Here is a 20,111-nt window from a genome sequence, read left to right on the forward strand (position 1 = left end):
CATCAGGGATTACCTTTTGTTTTTCTTTGTATCTTTGGTGTTTATTAGTGTCTGGTACATAGTGTTTAATAAATGTTTTTTGATGGATTGAAGAAATGAAATTGTGATTGCAGAACTCAGCATATAGGATGCTTGCTCCAAATTCTCCTATTCTCCACTCATCCACAAAGGTTTTTGTTCCACCCTCCTTACTTCTCTATTTCTTGCTTGCTTTGTTTTTTCCCTTTTGCCCTACAGACTCCTTAAACTCTGAGTTAAACAAATTAAAGAAAAAAACTTCTGGTTAATTTATCCTCAATTAAATCTGAAATCCCTTTGAGCTTCGAGAGCCCTAAAAAGAAGGCTTAACTACCCCCAGGCATCTCTGCCCATTCTCTTTGCTCTATTTTCAGGGCTCTTTTGAGAGAACCCCACCCCCAAATCCAGCTACATAATTAAGTTTAACAGTGGTATGAAGAATGCATCAAAAAGGAAAAAGCCTGGAGACACCATATTTGTGTTTGAGGAAGAATGAAGAGCCACAGCACTGCAGTTCCCCCTGGGCCATGATGGCAATGCGGTCACCCAGCACATCTGCTTCCTCCATATTGTGTGTGGTCAGCACAATGGTGTGGCCCTGTTTATATTGCTGAAGAAGTTCCCAGGTATTGTTTTGAGTGATGGGATCCATCCTAGACGTTGGCTCATCCAGAATGATTACCTGCAGAACAGAAGAACAGCACCATGACATTAGAATGTGTCTCATGTATATAGATCTTTAATGTGCATAGAGCCCATCTTCGTTTTACTTTGTACTTTTAATTTTCCAGAAAGCTGAGCACAAGGCATTAAATAACTTGCCTGAGTGCAGTCAACAAGATCAGAATAAGCTCTAGTTAGATGCAGTAAAATACTGGATACTTCACACATATGATTAACTCCATATTAATGTCTCTCTCCACTGAGGACACCCTGGGAGCTTCCCTTTGGAGAACAATTCCATACTAGGATCAGCTCACTTGTGTTGATTTTTTCTGATCAAGCAGAGAGAGGGATGCATTTTTGCTACTATCTGTACCTTGGAGTCTCCTAAGAGTGTAATGCATAAGCTGAGTTTTCGTTTCATGCCTGCTGTCAGGGATTGTGGAAAGTCATCATGCTTTTCTTCCAAGTTGAAAAATTTCAAAGTCTGATTAATTTCTTTACGGCATTCCTTCTTAGTCAATCCTTTCAACTGAAAGCATAAAAGAACACCTAAATGACATTTCTGACTCTAAGTAAAAGTCTTCTCTGTCTTATAATACATCTAAGGTATTAAGTGATTTTAAAAAATCCTCTCCTTTTATTGAAAGATGGGCACACTTTACAATATATTTTAGATAACAATCTGGAATTATATTAAAAGACAGACTCAGATTTTCATACCTTTTTTGTCCAGAGCTTCTACTGCTAGGAATATATCATAAAGAGGGTAATGATAGAAAGAACATCCCCAAATTTACAGAAGCATTTCTGGTAACAGCAAAGAATGAAAAATAAAGTCGATCCTTACTGATGAAGGAATGGTGAAACAAATTGTGAAACATGAATGTAATGGAATATTACTATGCCATGAGAATGATGAATAAGAATAAAGAGAAGCATAAGAAAACTTATATGAAGTAATATATACTTAGATTAAGTGGAAGCAAGCTAATACTATAAACAATGACTATAACAATGTAAATGGAACGAATAACAAGAAAACAAAAATTGAACTCTGTGCAATTTATAATGATAACTCTTAGAGGAGGAAGATCATAATTATGGAACACTGCATATGTCAGTTTTTTTTCAATATGTTGATTAGTTCTGCCAATTATTTTTCTATTTTGTATAGTTTGTTTTAAGGAATGGCTCTTTGAGAGGGAGAAGAGAAACAACGGGAAATAAAAATAACTTACCAAAAATATATTTTTAAATATTTCAATGCTACCAAAACAAGAAATAAGAGACCTGATACAATATTTCAAATATTTAAAGAAGTAAAATGTGACTTTTTTTACCTTTAAAATTTTTTTCAATAATATTTTATTTTTCAAAATATGTAAAGACAGTTTTCAACATTCATTTTTATAAAACTTTGTGTTCCAAATTTTTCTTACTCCTTCCCTTACTTCTTCTCTCTCCAAGATAAGAACAACTGGATATAGGTTAAATATGTGCAAAAATATGACATTCTTCAGAAAAATATATGAACAATGAGTTTAAATTCTGATCTTCACAGCTGACTGTAGAAGTACTGTAACATTACTGCATCAATAGAATGTTATTTTATTCTTCTTCTTAATGGTTCCTATTAAGTGTAATTCCTTTGAAATTTTGATTCCATTAATTTTGCCACCTGCATGACATTCATTAATATGCATTTACTTAAAAGTGTCTCCCCATTTTGTCTTAGATAGATAATCCTTCAGAAAATATATTTTGAAATATAATTCATAGCTACATTACTCTAAACATTTCATCTGAGAAAAAAGGATTTTTTTCCTTTCTTCATTTGGAAATTAGGTCAAAGCTTAGTTCTCTGAAGGGAAGGAGTATGATGAGATGAAATTTTGAAATTGTAACCCCATCCAACTAATGAACCTTAGAAGGAATTTAATCTACGGTGAATTCTGACCCAATGTGTTGCACTCAGGCAGATTGGATTCCCTGAGATGGGTTGGGAGGGGGTGGTGGTCTGGTTTGAAATAGTCTTTCATTGACAATGAAATCAGTTGGATCCCTTAGTCCCTCAGTAGAATAGGTTCCCCCTATCATTATAATATTCATTATCTAACTAATGAATTACCAATCAGAGTTGATGTCATTCTCAAGAACATCTGTTCTTCCAAGGGAACTGAATGGGTTCCAAGAGGGTCTCTGGCATTCTAGAATGCCATTGACCCTTTTATTAATTATATGCTAATGTGATTAATAAAATGATTGATTGCCCAGAAACTATGTTTCTTGAACTTTTTATATGTCACAAGACTGAAAAGAAGTAAATATAGTGATTAGATCAAAGGATTTGGAGTTGGAGGATCTAGAGTTCAAATCCTATATTTACTACTAACTGTATGATAATAGACAAATGACAACTTTGGCCCTAAATTTTCTCATCTGTAAAATTAGGGCTTGGATTAATTAATGGAATAATGAGATCCCTTCCAGTTCTAAAGCTATATAATTCTATAAGGGAATAGAAAACTGTTTCTTTGGCTCACCTGACCATACAAATAAAGTTGTTCAGCTACTGTCATGTGATGAAATAAGATATCATACTGGGGACAAAAACTCATGCTCTCCCGGACTTGAACAATGGACTTGGAGATCTCATACCCACAGATATATGCCTCTCCACTTGTTGGAGGCAACATACCTAAGGGAAAAAACAAACAAACAAACAAAACACATGCAAGATACTTAAATTAGGGAGAAGGCATGTTAATATATTGTCCTGGATTTAATACTCTTTTGATTTATCTTGACAGATTAACTTCATCTCAATTCCAGTACAACAATCAACAACATTCACAAAATAAAGACTGTGAGCAGAATATCAATAAAGTCCTAATATGTCTTGATTCAGTAAAATGAATTTGGGATTTGGAATCAAAGTTACTGGCTCTACGTTTGTGACAACTTGTGAGAATTTGGGCAACTCATTTGATCTCTTACAATTTGACCTGTAAGAGGGAATTCCTAAATGATTTCTCAGGAAAAGCTGAAGGTCTGGAAGGATTAAGTTAAAATAAAGAAGGAAACATTGAAATGTCAAGAGAAAGTCCTTCAGATACAAAATAAACATTTCCCAGTCTAGATAGGATCAGAGGCTAAAATACCTAGATTACACATGAAGGCTTCCAGAAAGCCTATCTGGGTGGATACTTTTTTTTTTTAATCTTTCAGTTTTTAATTGGATGAGATTGAGGGAGAAAAAAGATGTTTGCTATAAATAAAATAGGGGCCACTGAAATATATAGAAAAAGTAGAAATTAAGAAGGGAAAAGACAGCTTTGAAATGTAGAATTTATTAGATGTTTTTAAAAAGTGGCATGAAATGGAGTCACAATTCTATATATAATCATCTTTTTGTGTGTGTTCTGCCATATATGTGCTTTTTTTGATGTTTAAGTTTAAAACTTTAAAAATTAAATTAACAGAGAGAGAGAGAGAGAGAGAGAGAAAATTATAATGTTAACTAGACCACAGTGGCTGAAATAGATAATATGAAAACTTATATGAGAGACAAATGGCTAGAGATTTGTAATATAAAAAAAAATCAAGATCCTAGCTGCTCATTTAAAGTTTATTTCTGGAATACATTACAATACATTCTATATGTAGTCAGTAATGAGCTAAAGACATGAGAACTTTAATTAAGATAACACTAAAGATTATAGTTGAATACAGCTTTCTTGCTCTAGCTATGATAAAAAATAACAAAAGATCTAATGATGACAAAGACATTCAAAGAAAAATCACATGTAAGTCTTTTCATCTAGTACAAATATATATAAAAAGAAAAGTTTGAGAGAAAGTGGAAAAGGGAACTTAGTTAATCAGAGAAACTAGCACAAACTCAGGTAAATAATCTGGAAACCTTCCAGGGCTTTAACAACTCCAAGGAAACCTGAAGAATGCTGTTCTGTTTCTGAGAGGCAAACAACCTTAATATTTAGAAGGGGAAGTTCTAACTTCCTATGGAAGTGGAAACAGGGCCAGGAAATGTCATTGCTTTGAGCAGGGCATATCAAGTGAGGAAAAGTCCACAGCGCTTTAACTACAAACTATCCAGAGGGTCATAAGACAACAGTATTCACATTGTAGACATATAACAGGTACATGAAACATCTCTATGCTTCAAGTACAGTCACTTTGGAGAAAATGAAATTTGTCAGCAGAAAACCAAGTAATAAAAGTCAGGACGAAAAAGAGCCTGACTGCCTAGTTCAAGAATGTGGAAAAGAGTAGAGTCTAGCTCAGGCACAGTCATAACTGAAGAATTGAGGCTAGAGATGTGAGTGAATGAGAGAAGAATAAACATCCTGGTTCAAGAGATGCCAAAGAACTAAATCTAGAAGACGGGGCAAATTCTAGAATAAATACAAATAGAGTTTTGGAGGAAAAAAACTGGTTTGTCCATAAGGAATATAAGAGAACCTATATCAAGTAAAAGATTTTTTTTAAAAGTTAATAAAAAAAGCTCTGGAAAAAGAAATTACAAAGAGAATAAATAACTTTAAATAGAAAGTAGGAAACCTCATCACATAATATATATTCTGAAAATTAGAATGGAATGAATAAAACAAAATTAGAATAAACTGAAAAGATTTTTTTTAAAAAAAAGAAAAATAAAATATGTATTATAAAAAATAACTGGGCCAGACCAAGATGGCGGAGAGAATATATGCATCATTCTAAGCCACCCTTCTATCCTCACTACTAATTACCAAATTCAGCGTCAGAAATAGTGCTTGACTGGCAAAATCCACGAATATTGGGAGTACAACAAATTACTAACCTAAAATAATCTAGAAGATCGCCAGAAAAAGTTTGTCCTGATGGGCAGGAACAAGCCAGGGTAGGCAGGCAAGCAGATCCAGAGGCTAGCACACTGAGCTGACTAGGGACAGGGATGGTCTCAGCAGGAGGAGAATTTGCAGGGAGGACTCTACCACAAGTTGGCTGCTCTGCTTTGGTTGCAAAGCAATAAATCATCAAAGAAGATACACAAACGTCAAAGGTAGAGTGTACTCCAAAAAATGCCAGAATTTAACAGGACCTGGCCACACCCACCCAGCACTGGGAGTGACTCAGCATGGACCACAGCACAGCTGTGCAGCCGCATTCTGCAACACAGGCCTTTTGCCCAGGGCAGCCCCATTTCTGCAGAGGGTGGTGGTGTTTGCCTGGGGCAGCCACAATTCTGCAGTGGGGGGCGGAGGAGGGGCTCTGCCTGGGGCAGTAGAACTTCCCAGGGCAGAAACTTCCAGTGTGGGGCTCTTTCCAGGGCACTTTATGTATGCCCGTAACAGAAATACAGTTCTCAAGAGTTCTTTTTATCTTTTATGCTTTTCTTGAGTCCTATATTTGGAGGTCAAATTTTTTGTTTAGCTCTGGTTTTTTCATTAGAAACAAATGGAATTCAACTCTTTCATTAAATGCCCATCTTCTTCCCTGGAAGAAAATGCTCAGCTTTTTTTTTGGATTTGCTTGACTGATTCTTGATGTCTCAACAAATCATTCATTTCTATTTGTTCAGTTCTGATTTTTAATGAGTTATTTTCTTCATTAGCTTTTTTTACTTCTTTTTGCATATGTCCAATTGAGTTTTTAAATGAGTTGTTTTGCTCTATGGAATTTTTTTCCCTTTAACTAATTTTTTTAATTGAGTTATTTTGTTTTTCCAATTCACAATTCTATGAATAAGTGCTCCAAATCACTATTGATCAGAGAAATGCAAATTAAGACAACTCTGAGATACCACTACACACCTGTCAGATTGGCTAAGATGATTGAAAAAAAAAAAAAGATGAATGTTGAAGGGGATGTGGGAAAACAGGGACAGTGGTTCATTGTTGGTGGAGTTGTGGACGAATCCAACCATTCTGGAGAGCAATCTGGAATTACGCCCCAAAAGTTATCAAACTATGCATACCCTTTGATCCAACAGTGTTACTACTAGGCTTATATCCCAAAGAGATACTAAAGAAGGGAAAGGGCCTGTATGTGCCAAAATGTTTGTGGCGACCCTTTTTGTAGTGGCTAGAAACTGGAATGTGATTGGATGCCCATCAACTGGAGAATCGTTGGGTAAATTGTGATATATGAATGTTATGGAATATTATTGTTCTGTAAGGAATGACCACAAATAAAGTGGAAAAAGAAAACTGTGACATATTTAACATGTATAGGATTGCTTGCCATCTGGGCAAGGGGATGGAGGGAGGCAGGGGAAAGTCGGAACAGAAGTGAGTGCAAGGGATAATATGTTGTAAAAAATTACCCAGGCATGGGTTCTGTCAATAAAAAGTTATAATAATAATAATTATTATTATTATTATTAGAAGAAGAAGAAGAAGAATTAGAGATTATTGATCACAAAATTGAAAATTTTGATTATATCAAATTAGAAAGCTTTTGTACAAACAAAACTAAAGCAGACAAGATTAGAAGGGAAACAATAAACTGGGAAAACATTTTTACAGTCAAAGATTCTGATAAAGGCCTTATTTCCAAAATATGTAGAGAATTGACTCTAATTTATAAGAATTCAAGCCATTCTCCAATTGCCAAAGGATATGACACAACTAATATAAAGGATAGAAAAGTTTAAAATGTATTGTTTCAAAAAAGTAAAAAAAAAAAATTACTGTATTTAGAAAAAGTTTGAGTACCTATGAATCACAAGCCTTACAAGCACCTATATCTCTACTCTATTTCTGGTCATTCTGAGAGGCAAGTCTTCTTTGCTATTGGTGCTACTTTTCTCTTGTGGAGTCCCTCTCAGTTGTTCATGGACTTTTGGATGATTTATTGTAAAGTTATGAAGTGGAAAGAATAACTTACTATAGCCTCACATTGAATTTCTTAATTTTTATTTGATCTGATATAATGTTTATGTTTTTATTGGAGTGTATTATGGGAGCTGGACTTCTGCCTCCAGTCTAACAGCCATTTGGACAGGAAATGTCAAATATTCTCAATGAAAAGACAAGACATGAGTAGAAACTTTGAAATGTAAACACAAGTCAAGAGAGACCTAGACTGGAAAATACCTTTGAACAATTAGAAGGGACCAAACATTCTATTAACAGGAAAAAAAAAAAAAAAAGGCAACTGTTCCTTCAGAATATTAAGCTCTTTAAGGGATATAAGAATTAAAAGGCCTTGCATAGGTATTGCTTCTATTGTAATGTCATAAGAAAGGAAAGAATAGAGAAGGGAAGAGGAGTACATTTGAGAAGAAATGAAGAAGGGAGGTAGAACACAGCAATTCTCATAATTGGCATATAATACAAGAAGATATAAAAATGGAGGGAAGGGTAATGAACATACATGAACCTCATTCTTTATCTCAATCAGTTAAAGGAAGATGGAATACACATCGATATACAAAATTTAATATATTTCTATATTAAGGACATAATATAAAAACAATTTAAAAATTGAATATATTTCTATATTACTCATATAATATGGAAATATTTTAAACAGAAAATAAAGCAAGAATGTGGAGAAGGAAGAGAAGAGTTTAGAGTTATGAAGGAAATACTCAAAAGAAAAACAAACTTCAAATGTGGTAAGTATAGCATATGGGATGATTAAAAAGAAAGCAAACAGATCACATAAGGATCTGTGATTGAGGTGTGAGTGAAGTAGATGTTCTATAATGGAGAAGAAGTAGAGTTCTTCAAATATAAATTACTACTACAGATAACATAGCTTCCCTTTCATGACTTTCTTCTTTAAAAATAAAAAAAGGTCAAAGAGAGGAAAATGTATAAGATGATATGAGGGACAGAAATGCACAATTATCAATTATATAACTCGGATGAATTCACCAATAAAAATGAAGAAGACAGTAGAATATAAAGTAGAATCTGGACTCCCAGATCAATAGATCAATAACATAGCTGACTAGTCACTTCCTTTTCCTACTTTAGAATAACTGTCAAAATTCCAAAAGAAAAATTAAGCATCAAATATAGAGCAATTACAAATGAATCCAAATGCCAAACACACATACACACACACACACACACACACAACACACACAGAGTTGTGACAAGGTGAATTATGAGTTAATATCAGAGAATACTCATTCTTTTTTCATTTTTAAAAAAATAATATCTTATTTTCCAAATACGTGCAAAGATAGTTAACATTCACCTTTGCAAAACTTTATGTTCCAAATTTTTCTGCCTCTCTCTCTCTCTCCCCATCTCCTCCCCAAGACAGCAAACAATCCAATAAAAGTTAAAGATGTGCAATTCTTCTAAACATATTTCTACATTCATCATGCTGCACAAGAACAATCAGATCAAAAGGAGAAAAACATAAAAAAAAAAAAAACAAGCATACAAACAACAACAAAAAAGGTGAAAATACTATGCTTTTTTCCACATTCAGTCTCCATAGTTCTCTCTCTAGATGTGGATGACACTCTCCATCACAAATTTATTGAAATCACTTTGAATCACTTTATTGTTGAAAAGACCCAAGTCCACCACAGCTGATCATCACATAATCTTGTTGTTACTGTGAATAATGTTCTCTTGGTACTACTTATTTCATATTTCACTTAGTATCAGTTCATGTAAGTCCAAGCTTTTCTGATATCAGCCTCCTCATCACTTATTACAAAACAATAATATCCATTATTTTCATATACCATAACATATTCAGCCATTCTCCAACTCATGAGCATCTACTCAGTTTCCAGTTTCTTGATACTACAACCAGGGCCACCACAAACATTTTTGCACATGTGGATCCCTTTCCCTTCTTTATGATCTCTTTGGGATTAGACAAAGCTAATAGTCACTGGTGATCCAGACACTGACTGGATCAAAGGGTATACATAGTTTGATAACTCTTTGAGCATAGTTCCAAATTGCTCTCCAGAATGGTTGGATCTGTTCACAGTTCTACCAATGCATTTGTGCTCCAGTTCTCACACATCCCCCTCCAACATTCATCATTATCTTTTCCTCTCATCTTAGCCAATCTGAGAGATATGAAGTGATATTTCCAAGTTGTCTTAATTTGCATTTCTCTAATCAATAATTATTTAAAGCATTCATTCATATGACTAGAAATAGCTTTAATCTTTTTGTCTGAAAATCGTTCATAGTCTTTGACTATTTGTCAATTGGAGAAAGGCTGATAGAGAATACTCATTCTTAAAAGGCTAATTCAGTACTAGTATACACACACATACACACACACATACACACTCACACAGAGCTAGGATCCACAAGCAGGTCTGTCTTTGGGAGACATTGAGAGTCATTTGGGAGATTATATGGAATATTAAGTCTTTGTCCCTTTAGAATATTCTCCTTTGGGACTGATTTTTTCCAGTGGACCTGGGTGGAAAGCTTCACCTTTTACCTATGTTAGTAAACCATCTCCCAGTATTATCATTTCTTGGTCTTTTCTAAGCTCACTGGAAAGTAACTGGTCAATGACAATGCCAGAAAATTAAACAAAGGTAAGAGTACAATCACTAAAATGAATTATTGACTGAGAGTGTTTTATAGAATATAAGGTGCTTCTGACTTCCCAGAAGAACATGGCAGCAATATTTCAAATTGTGTGTTCTGATGGGCCAGTATTATGGTAGATCCAGTATGTAAAGTGGTCATTTAAAATATAAAAGTGTCATGTGCATTCTCCATGCCTGGAGAAAGGAATTATAAAATCTTACATTGCAGACCACAAGCAGATTACTTTGGCAGGCAAAAATTTTCTCTCATTTACCCAAGGGGCCATATTTCAATCTTACATTGAAAATTGTCATTTGGCAGAACACAAATGAAGTTCTTTCATATCTTCACAAAGACTATATCTTTTGAAAAGAACTCAAGAATGAACAATGATTAAGGGAAAGTTGTGGTGCCAAGATGGTGGAGAGTATTTCCTCTCCAGAAAAATTTTCCAAACATATCTGGAAAATGCACCAAGACCAAATCCTGATTATATCCAGAAAAGTACAGTGAGTCATTTGTGTAGTCCAGCTTTGCATAGAGACACAGAGTAGTCTGTGGACACTGGAGTCATAGGCAAGGGGCACACTGTAAAGTACTCAAGTAGCCAGAGAAAGACTGTGCCACAGAGTAAGAGGAAATGCCAAATGTATTTGAGGAAACCACCAGATTGAAAGCAAGGCAGCATGATGGGTAAGGGTGCAAATTGGCAACTTTGTCTCCTCCTACCTAGTTCTTTGTCCTAGATCTAGGTTGAAGTGAGAAGAGGATCTGCATCACAAAATGTCTTTTCCTGATAGGAAAGACAGGGTAGTGAGCTAAGAAAAGAGTTAAGTTCAGAAGTAAGCACCAGCTCTGTGATTCAGAGAAGAGCAGGCCCTCAATTATAGCTTCTATCCTAGCCTGCAAAGTAATAATGAGGGCCACAATCTCAGAACAAAGGAGAACCTACAATTCTGTCATTGAACTAAAAGAAGTCTCCAACTGGCTCATACTCAAATTCAGGTCAAGAATCTGCAAAGCTCAGACCAAAGGGTAAGCAATCAGCATTTGCCCAGTATCAGATCAGTTTGGGAGCACTGAAAGCTTGCAAATCCCCAGCTTGTCCCTAAGATCTTCATTTAATACAACATTCAATATCTCAAGAAAGCAGAAAGAGAACCAGGCCAGACCTTCCCTTCAGAAATGTGGCAGCCTTAGCATTGAGTCCAAAGTCAGGAAGTATGCTGGAAGAATAAACAAACAAAAATTCTACCATAAAAAACTAGAGTGGTGGCAGGGAAGTTTAAGATACAACCAGTAAAAGAGAATGACCCCAAAACATCTATCAGCAATGTCTCATACACAAGAAAAACAAAATCTTGCCCAAACAACAAAACCCTGAAAATCCAAGTGGAGCAAACATAAGTCAATGACTCTTTCACAAGGCAATAAAAATAAATTAAAATAAAGTCAAAAGACTGAAAACAAAATAAGAGAATATAAAGTATCACATAGCAAAACAAGTGACCTAGAAAACTGACTAAGAAGAAAAAATTGAATGAATACCATGACCACAAAAAAAAGTCTAGATCTGTTAGTTAAGAAACTTAAAAGAAAACTATCTAAATCTTTAAGAAAGATGTAGAAAGAGTTCAAATGGAAATGTAATCCACTGATTACCATCTGAAAAAGACCCCCAAATAAAAACTTCTAGGAATATCAAAGCCAAAATTCAAAATCCAGATCAAAGGAAAATTTCTACAAGCAACCAGAAAGAAAAAAAATTAATTACATAGGAACCACAGTCATGATCACATTTGTTTTTAGCAGGCAGCATTATAAAAGAGCAGAGGAGTTGGAATACAATATTCCAAAAGGCAAAGAATATAGGCATATCAACAAGGAAATGTCATGAATAACTTAATCAGCAAAAATGAACATAATGCTATAGAGGGAAAAATGGATTTTTTTAATAAAATAGAGGACTTCTAAGTATTTCTGATAACTGCATAGAAACTTTGACTTCAAAAAGAGGAGTGAAGAGAAATGTAAAAAGGTAAACTTGAATGAACCATCACAAAGAACTAAACAAGTTTAAACTGCTTACATTTAAATATGGGGAGATGCTACATGTGTCTTCTCTGAATCTTCTCATTATTAGGTGTCTCAATGAGGGTTTAATTAGACAAGTCATGGTAGTTATCTTATGTTTTGATGATCTTAAAAGGAGTAAAAAGAGAGGAGAAGAGGAATATACTTAGGGGTAGAGGAAAAGCAAAGGAAGGCTAGGGAAAATTATTTCACCAAAATAGGGTGTGCATAAAGATATTTACACAAGCAAGAAGAAGGCAGTGGGGGGACAGTTGATAACTTGAATTTTATTGTCCTAAGAAATGATCAAAAAAATGGAGAATATACAAATATACAGTTGGGTACAAAAACACATTTTACAGGGAAACACAAGATACGGAGGAGAAAGGAGAGTGGGAATTAGAGGCAAGGATTATGCCAAAGAAAAACAACTCTAAGAATGTGCAAAAAAAAAAGAGCTCTTTTGAAGTAGAAAAGAATGGGAATCTGGGGGAGGGGTACTCAAAAGTTAGGAAATGGATGAACAAGTTATGATACATAAATGGTTTGGAATATTAATGTACTGTAAGAAATAATGAAATAAAGGGTTTCAGAGAAACCTGGAAAGATTTGTATGAAGTGGTACAGAATAAAGTGAACAGTCTCAAGAAAATAATTTTTACAATGGCAGTAATATAGTAAACCCAAATGAGAATAAAAGAACTTTTGAGAGAATAAGGAACTTTTATCAATGTAATGATTAACATGATGATGAAACAAATCACCTGTCTCCCTGATAGAGAACTGATGGACTCAAAATACTGAATGAGACAAATACTTCAGCCATGGCTAAATGCAGAATTCTGTTTTGATTGTCTATACATGTTTGTTATATATTTTTTCTTTTGTCTTCAATTGGGATGGGGTGGGGAAGTTACGGTAGGAGAAAGAGAAAATGGACTTTTGCTCATTGCAATATTATACACATAAATACATATGATGTATATATATGAATGTCAAAATGACAAATCTGACCATAAGAGGGATAGATGAAAGCCTGATATTGTGATCCTAGTTAACATCTTCAGTTTTCAAAACATAAAAATCAAATCCCCAGCTCCTCAGCTGACCAGAATTGATAACATACCTGTGAGCATTGAAAGGGTGGTAGTTTTCCCTGCTCCATTATGTCCTAGAAGGACAGTGATTTGTCCCTTATAAAAATTCAGTGTCAGATCATTTACTGCATATTTCTTAATATTGTTTGTGATGAACACCTGTTGAATAGGAAAAAAATAGTAATTTTATCTATATATCTATAGCTATATAAACCTGACATTTCTGAAGAATATATATTATTCTCTTGTTGAAAGCATCAAATCTAAAGAGAAAAATGTAAGAGAAGAGACATTTCTACTTCATAATGTAAAACAGTTTGAAGCTTATCTAATAGAAAATTTATTTCAAGGCATCTCTAAATGATGTTTCAGAACATAGAAAGAATCCACAGTGCTTTCAATTTTCCTAGAATAGCATGTTACAAAGCTGCAATGAAGAGATAAAGGGAAAAGCAAGGATCCAAAGTCCCAAAGATTCAAAATCTTAATTCAAAAGAGCTGTTTAAATTGAATCAGAGAGTAGAGAAACAAGCAACAAGAACAGTTCAGAAACTGCCAAAATTTTATACAAGAGATGATGAGTCTTAATTAAGAGAAATATTTATGTTTAAACCTATGTGTGTGTGTGTGTGTGTGTGTGTGTGTGTGTGTGTGTGTAGCTGAGGCAATTGGGGTTAAGTGACTTGCTCAGGGTCATATAGCTAGGAAGTATTAAGTGTCTGAGGCCAGATTTGAAGTCAAGTCCTCCTGACTTCAGGGCTGGTGTTCTATCCATTGTGCCACCTAGCTGCCCCCTTTAAGCCCTTATATTAACAAAAGAAATAAATAAAAAATAGAATATTTGAGTATATAATTGAAACTACAAAAATTAAAAAATTGTTAATCCTGAAATAAGGACAAAAATAGAAATCTAGAAACTCAATAAGAAATGGTAAGTAAAATAGAAAAAATCATTGTAATCACAAAACAACAGTTATTGAGTAAGATAAAGGAGAATGTTAGCTTAGGATTAGACCCATAGGAATCCAAATATCTTACTTTTACTACAACAATGATCTCAAAAGAATGAGATTATGGATAATGAAAAATGGGTTCTACAAGAGAAGTCAGCAGGACTGCAGGTAAATAGAACGAAAACTCTTAGCAGCACTGTGGAAAGAGAAGACCAAGAATAAGACCAAGGAAAGAATAGTACAACCATCCTAACTGGGAAAGAGTACTAGCAGTGTGGGGTGTAATGGAAGAGATAGGGGAGAATGACCAGTAAAGATTTCATGAACAAGATGGTGTTTGACCTGCATATTAAAGAAGGAGAGGGGGCGGATAGAGTCAAGATGGCAGAGAGCAGACAGGATTTTGCCTGAGCTCTTTCTGGCTTCTTCAGAATCAACACTAGATTAAGCCTCTGAATGGATTTTGGAGTGACAGGACCCACAAACATTCAGAGTGCAGCAATTTTCCTGTTTAAGATCTCTTGGAAGGACTTCAGGAAAGGTTCTGTCTCAATTGGGCAAGGGGAACGTGTTTCACCACAGGTGTTGAAAGGGTGGGCATAAGGAAGCTAGCTTTTAGTCAAAGTACAGCAGTGTTGGCTACTGGCTCAAAAGGCCAGTGTATTAACAGGACAACTGTGAGGCCTCCAATGCAAGTACAGAAATTAAACTGTGAGCCCTAACCCCAATAGCAGGCGGGACTTGGCCAGGCCCACCCAGCACTGTGGGAAGCCTACAGCACCTCCAGCCCCAGTGCAGGCCATGAGATGCCCACATGTACCATGAGACGCCCAGGTACACCTTCAGAGGAAGCTTGGGACAATAAAGGAATTTTGGAACAATTTCCTCTGTGCCCAGCAGCAGAACTCATCTTTTAAAATCGACTTAAAAAGCAAAAAGAACATAAACTATAGAGAGCTCTATAGAAACAGGGAAGATCAGAGCACAAACCCAGAAGAGAAAAGGAAAGGCAAAATGCCTTTAGTTAATTCTCAAAAGGAGGTGTGAAATGCATTCTAGCTCAAAAGGCTCTCTTGGAAGAGTTCAAAAAAGGTCTTAAAAGAGAGATAGAAGAAAAATGGGGAAAAGAAATGAGAACTACGCAAGAGATTATGAAAGTTTTTTGGGGAAAATCAATAGCGTGGAAAAGGAAATACAACTGACTGAAGGAAACAACTCCTTAAAAAATAAATATGGTGAAAAGGGAAAAAAAATATGTACACATTTATACTAAAGAAAACAACTTCTTAAAAAATAAATTTGCCAAATATTCATTTCAATTATATTGTCAGATTTGTTGGCACAGAGTTGGGAAAATAGCTTCTAATTATTACTTTAATTTCTTCCTCATCATGGTAGGTTCACTCTTAATTTTTGATGCTAGTAATACAGTTTTTTCTTTATTTTTTCTAATCAAATTAATCAAAAGTTTATGTTTTGTTGTTTTTTTCCCCCATAAAACCAACTCTTAGTTTTATTAATTAGTTCAATATTTTTGGTAGTTTCAATTTTATTAATCTATCTTTTGATTTTTAGGATTTTTAATTTGGTATTTAATAGGGGGTTTTTAATTTGTTCTTTTTCTAGCATTTTTAGTTTTGTGTCCAATTCATTGATCTTCTCAGGTAGATGAAATAAAGTATCTGGGTGTCTGCCTTTCAAAACAAATCTAGGAATTGTATGAACACAATTACAAAATTGATTCAGCAGTGCTACTACTGGGTTTGTATTCCAATGAAATTATAAAAGAGGCAAAAGGACCCACATGTGTAAAAATTTTTATAGTAGCTCTTTTTGTGGTGGTATAAAGAATTGGAAAATGAGTAGATGCCCATTAATTGGATAATGGTTGAATTAAGCCTTAAGTATGTAAAAATAATGGGATATTTCTCTATAAAAAATGATGAAAGAGCTGATTTTAGAAAGATCTGGAAGGATTTATATGAACTGATGCTAAGCAAAACAAGCAGAACCAGGAATACATTATACACAGCAACAGCAAGATTGTATGATGATCAACTCTGACAAACGTGCTTCTCAGTATTTCAGTGATCCAAGATAATGTCAATAAACTTTGAATAGAAAATGCTATTTGCATCTAGAGAGAAAACTATGGGAACTGAATGTAAATCAACATATGTTTTGTTCACTTTTTTTCTCATTTTTTTCCCTCTTGTTGTTTTTCCCTTTTGTTCTTATTTTTCTCTCCCAATATGATTCATAAGGAATGTTTTTTAAAAATGAATTCGCTTATGTATAACAAAAAAAATTTTTTTGGCAAAATGGAAAGAGAAAACAACTCCTTAAAAAAAAAAAAAAAAAAAGAGTTGGTGAAATGGAGAAAAAATTTCCCTAAACAAAACAGCTCCTTTAAAAGTACAATTGGGTCAATTAAAAAGGAGATAAAAAAGCTAACAGAAGAAAATAATTCACTAAAAATTAGAATTGCACAAATGGAAGTGAATGGCTCAAGGAGACATCAAAAATCAATCAAACAAAAAAAAAAAGAAGAAAATGTAAATGGAATGAGGTTTATAAGGTTTATAAGACACCATAGTCAATGTTAATCTAGTGTTTGATAAATTCAAAAGACTCCACCTTCTAAAATAAGAACTCACTTTTTGAAAAAATTACCTGGGAAAACTGAAAAATAATCACTTCTCAGCAATGTGGAAAAGAGAGGAATTTATGGATAAAGAAGCACTAGAGAACATTATAAAATCCAAAATGAATAATTTTGATTACATTACATTAAAAAGTTTTTGCACAAACAAAACCAATGCAGCCAAGATTAGAAGGGAAGCAGAAACAATTTTTATAGTCAATATCTGATAAAAGCCTCATTTCTAAAAAATATAGAAAAATGACTCAAATTTATAAGAATATAAGCCATTATGTAATTGATATATGGTCAAAGGATATGAAATGATAATTTTCAGATTAAGAAATTAAAACCTTTTCTAGTCTTATAAAGAAATGCTCTAAATCACTATTGATTAGAGAAAAGCATCTTGAGACAACATGAGGTATCATTTCACACCACTCAGATTAGCTAAAATGATAGGAAAAGATAATGATGAAAGTTAAAGGAGATGAGGGAAAACTGGGGCACTAATGCATTGTTGGTGGAGTTGTGAACTAATCCAATTATTCTGGAGACGAGGCCTAAAAGGCTAGCAAACTGTGCATACCCTTTGATCCAGCAATATCTCTAATGGGTCTGTATCTCAAATAGATAATCAAAAAAAGGAAAAGGACTCTTTTTATAGTGGAAAGGAAATGAAAATTGAGTGGATGTCCATCAGCTGGGGAATGGCTGAATATATACATGTAATAAAATATTATTGTTCTATAAGAAATAACAAGCAGGCTGATTTCAGAAAAGCTTGGAAAGATTTATGTGAACTCATACTAAGTGAAGTAAGCAGAACCACTGTACACAGTAAAAACAAGATTATGTGAAGATCAACTATGATGGAGAGAGAGAGCCATCCATATCAGAGAGAAAACTATGGAGACTGAATGTGGATCAAAGCATAGTATTTTCATCTTTTTTGTTGATGTTTGTTTGCCTGCTTTTTATTTTCTTTCTCTTGTTTTTTTTTTCTTTTAATCTGATTTTTCTTGTGCAACATGATGAATATGGAATTATATTTAGAAGAATTGTACATATTTAAACTATATCACTTTGCTTGCTATCTTGGGGAGGAGATAAGGGGAGAGAAAGAAAAAATTAGGGACACAAAGATTTGCAAAGGTGAATGTTAAAAACTATTTTTGCTTATATTTGGAAAAATATAATATTATTAAAAAATTTTTTAAATCTGAGGGGAAAAAAAGGAAGAGAAGCACTCTAGAAGATGGAAGTAAGGATGCAGTGCATCCTAAGCATGAGGGATGGTCAGTATTAAAGGCAAAGAAATGATAGGAACAGATGTTAGGCTACAGAAAGAAGGCTAGTTTGGCTGAATCTCAGAATGCAGGACAAGGTGTAATGTCCAGTGAAGCTGAAAAATTAGGCTAGAATCAGGTTGTGAAGGACTTCAAAAGTGGAACAGAAAAAGTTATATGTTCTTCAAAGGGCAACAGTAAGCCACAGGACTTTGGCTGACTAAAAAGTAAAAAAAAAAAAAAAAAAAAAAAATTACGTCATGTAGAAGTGACTAAAGTAGAGAGAAAAGAAGGGAGATCAATTAGAAGGCTGTTGCAATAATCAAAGTTGATGAAGGGTTGAACTAGGGCAATAGTCATGTGAGAGCAGGAGTCAGATAGGAAAGATAATTGTAACATTTAGAGACTTAATGGATATTTGAAATGAGGGAGAGTGAGTTATAATAATGTAAGAACCTGACTAGAAGTATGCTGATGATGCCTTCCACAGAGAATAGGTATCATATAGAAGATGGGATCTAAGGGTCTAAGGGTAAAGATTATTAATTTATTTTAATATCTTACTAAGCAATTTGTGATTCTGGACTGAGAGACGAAGTCCAGATATATAGAGATGAGAGTCATCTGAAGAATTAATTAAATTCTTGAGAATTTCTAGAGTTACTTACAGAAAGAGTATAGAAGAAGACAAAAGGATCCAGGAAAGAACTATGGGGAATATTCACACTTCATGATGTGAATCTGAGTCAATAGAGATGACTGAGCGTGCAGACAGATGAGAGGTCAACCAATAAATGAGTAGGGTCAAAAAATCCAAAGAGCAAAGGAGAAGATGATCAACAGTGATAGATATACAGTGATACAACAAATACGAAACTAAAAAAAAAGAGAGAGAGAGAGACCATTAGATTTGGCAAAATCACTGGAAAGAGCAGTTTCAGTTGAATGATAATGTTGGCAGCCAAGTTGCAAATGGTTATGAATGGGTGGAAAGGAAGTATAAGTAGTATTATGGATAACATTTTAAAGGAGTTTGCCTGAGAAATGGAGGATAGTAATATGATAATAGTTTGAGGTAATTATAGAATCTACTGAAATATTTTTGGGGAAAAAAGGTGAGTTGGGCATTTCTTAGGGCAATAGGAAAAGGAGAAAATTAACAGGAAAGATTAAAAAAATAGTGAGATGGAGGATAAGTGAGGATGAAATCTTCAGAAGATAGGAAGAGATTACAATCATATATATACTGGGGAAGGCCTTGGTCAGTCTTTGTCAAAGTCTGGGGAAATATCATCAAAGGATTTGAGAATAAAGTTAATGAAAAAATAGTGAACATTGGCAAATAAAAGCTAGTTTTTGAGGGAAAAAATAGATAAACTATTAGTATGATTAAAAATAAAGCCAAATTGCTGTGGGAAAAAAAAAAAGCAAATGAAATGAATAAAATATAACCAGCTGTTTTTTGTCCAATTATATGCCAATAAAATGACAAATTTGGATGAATATACAAAAATACAAAATATCCAGATTAACAGAAGAGGGGATTTAAATAAACTAATTCTAGCAAAAAAGGAATTGAGCAAGCCACAAATGAACTCTCATGGAAAAATCTCCAGGACTAGATGGATTTTTAAGACTATGAAACTTTCAAAGATTAATTCTGATGTTATATAAACTATTTCCAAAAATAAGAAAAGAATGGATACTACCAAAATCTCTGTGACTCAAATATGGTATTTATACCTCAACTAAGGAAAAAACTAAGCAAAGAAACCATCCTCTAGATCCCAGCTTCTTAAACTGTGGTTTGTATTCCCATGTGGACTCTCTTAAATGAATGT

General features: G+C 34.1%; 1 protein-coding gene across 1 annotated transcript in view; it reads right to left on the reverse strand.

Annotated features, from left to right (window-relative positions):
* LOC127545231 (phospholipid-transporting ATPase ABCA3-like) overlaps positions 1–20,111 on the reverse strand; it is a gene marked incomplete at its 5' end in the record, with an annotated part of 212,762 nt that overhangs the window by 106,996 nt on the left and 85,655 nt on the right. Inside the window, 4 exons of the mRNA XM_051972378.1 lie at positions 490–700; positions 1,058–1,213; positions 3,228–3,382; positions 13,417–13,546. Coding sequence (XP_051828338.1) covers positions 490–700; positions 1,058–1,213; positions 3,228–3,382; positions 13,417–13,546 — 652 coding nt within the window. The remainder of the gene's footprint in view (positions 1–489; positions 701–1,057; positions 1,214–3,227; positions 3,383–13,416; positions 13,547–20,111) is intronic.

This window comes from Antechinus flavipes, chromosome 1 (assembly GCF_016432865.1).
Source record: "Antechinus flavipes isolate AdamAnt ecotype Samford, QLD, Australia chromosome 1, AdamAnt_v2, whole genome shotgun sequence".
Classification (NCBI taxonomy): Eukaryota; Metazoa; Chordata; class Mammalia; order Dasyuromorphia; family Dasyuridae; genus Antechinus; species Antechinus flavipes.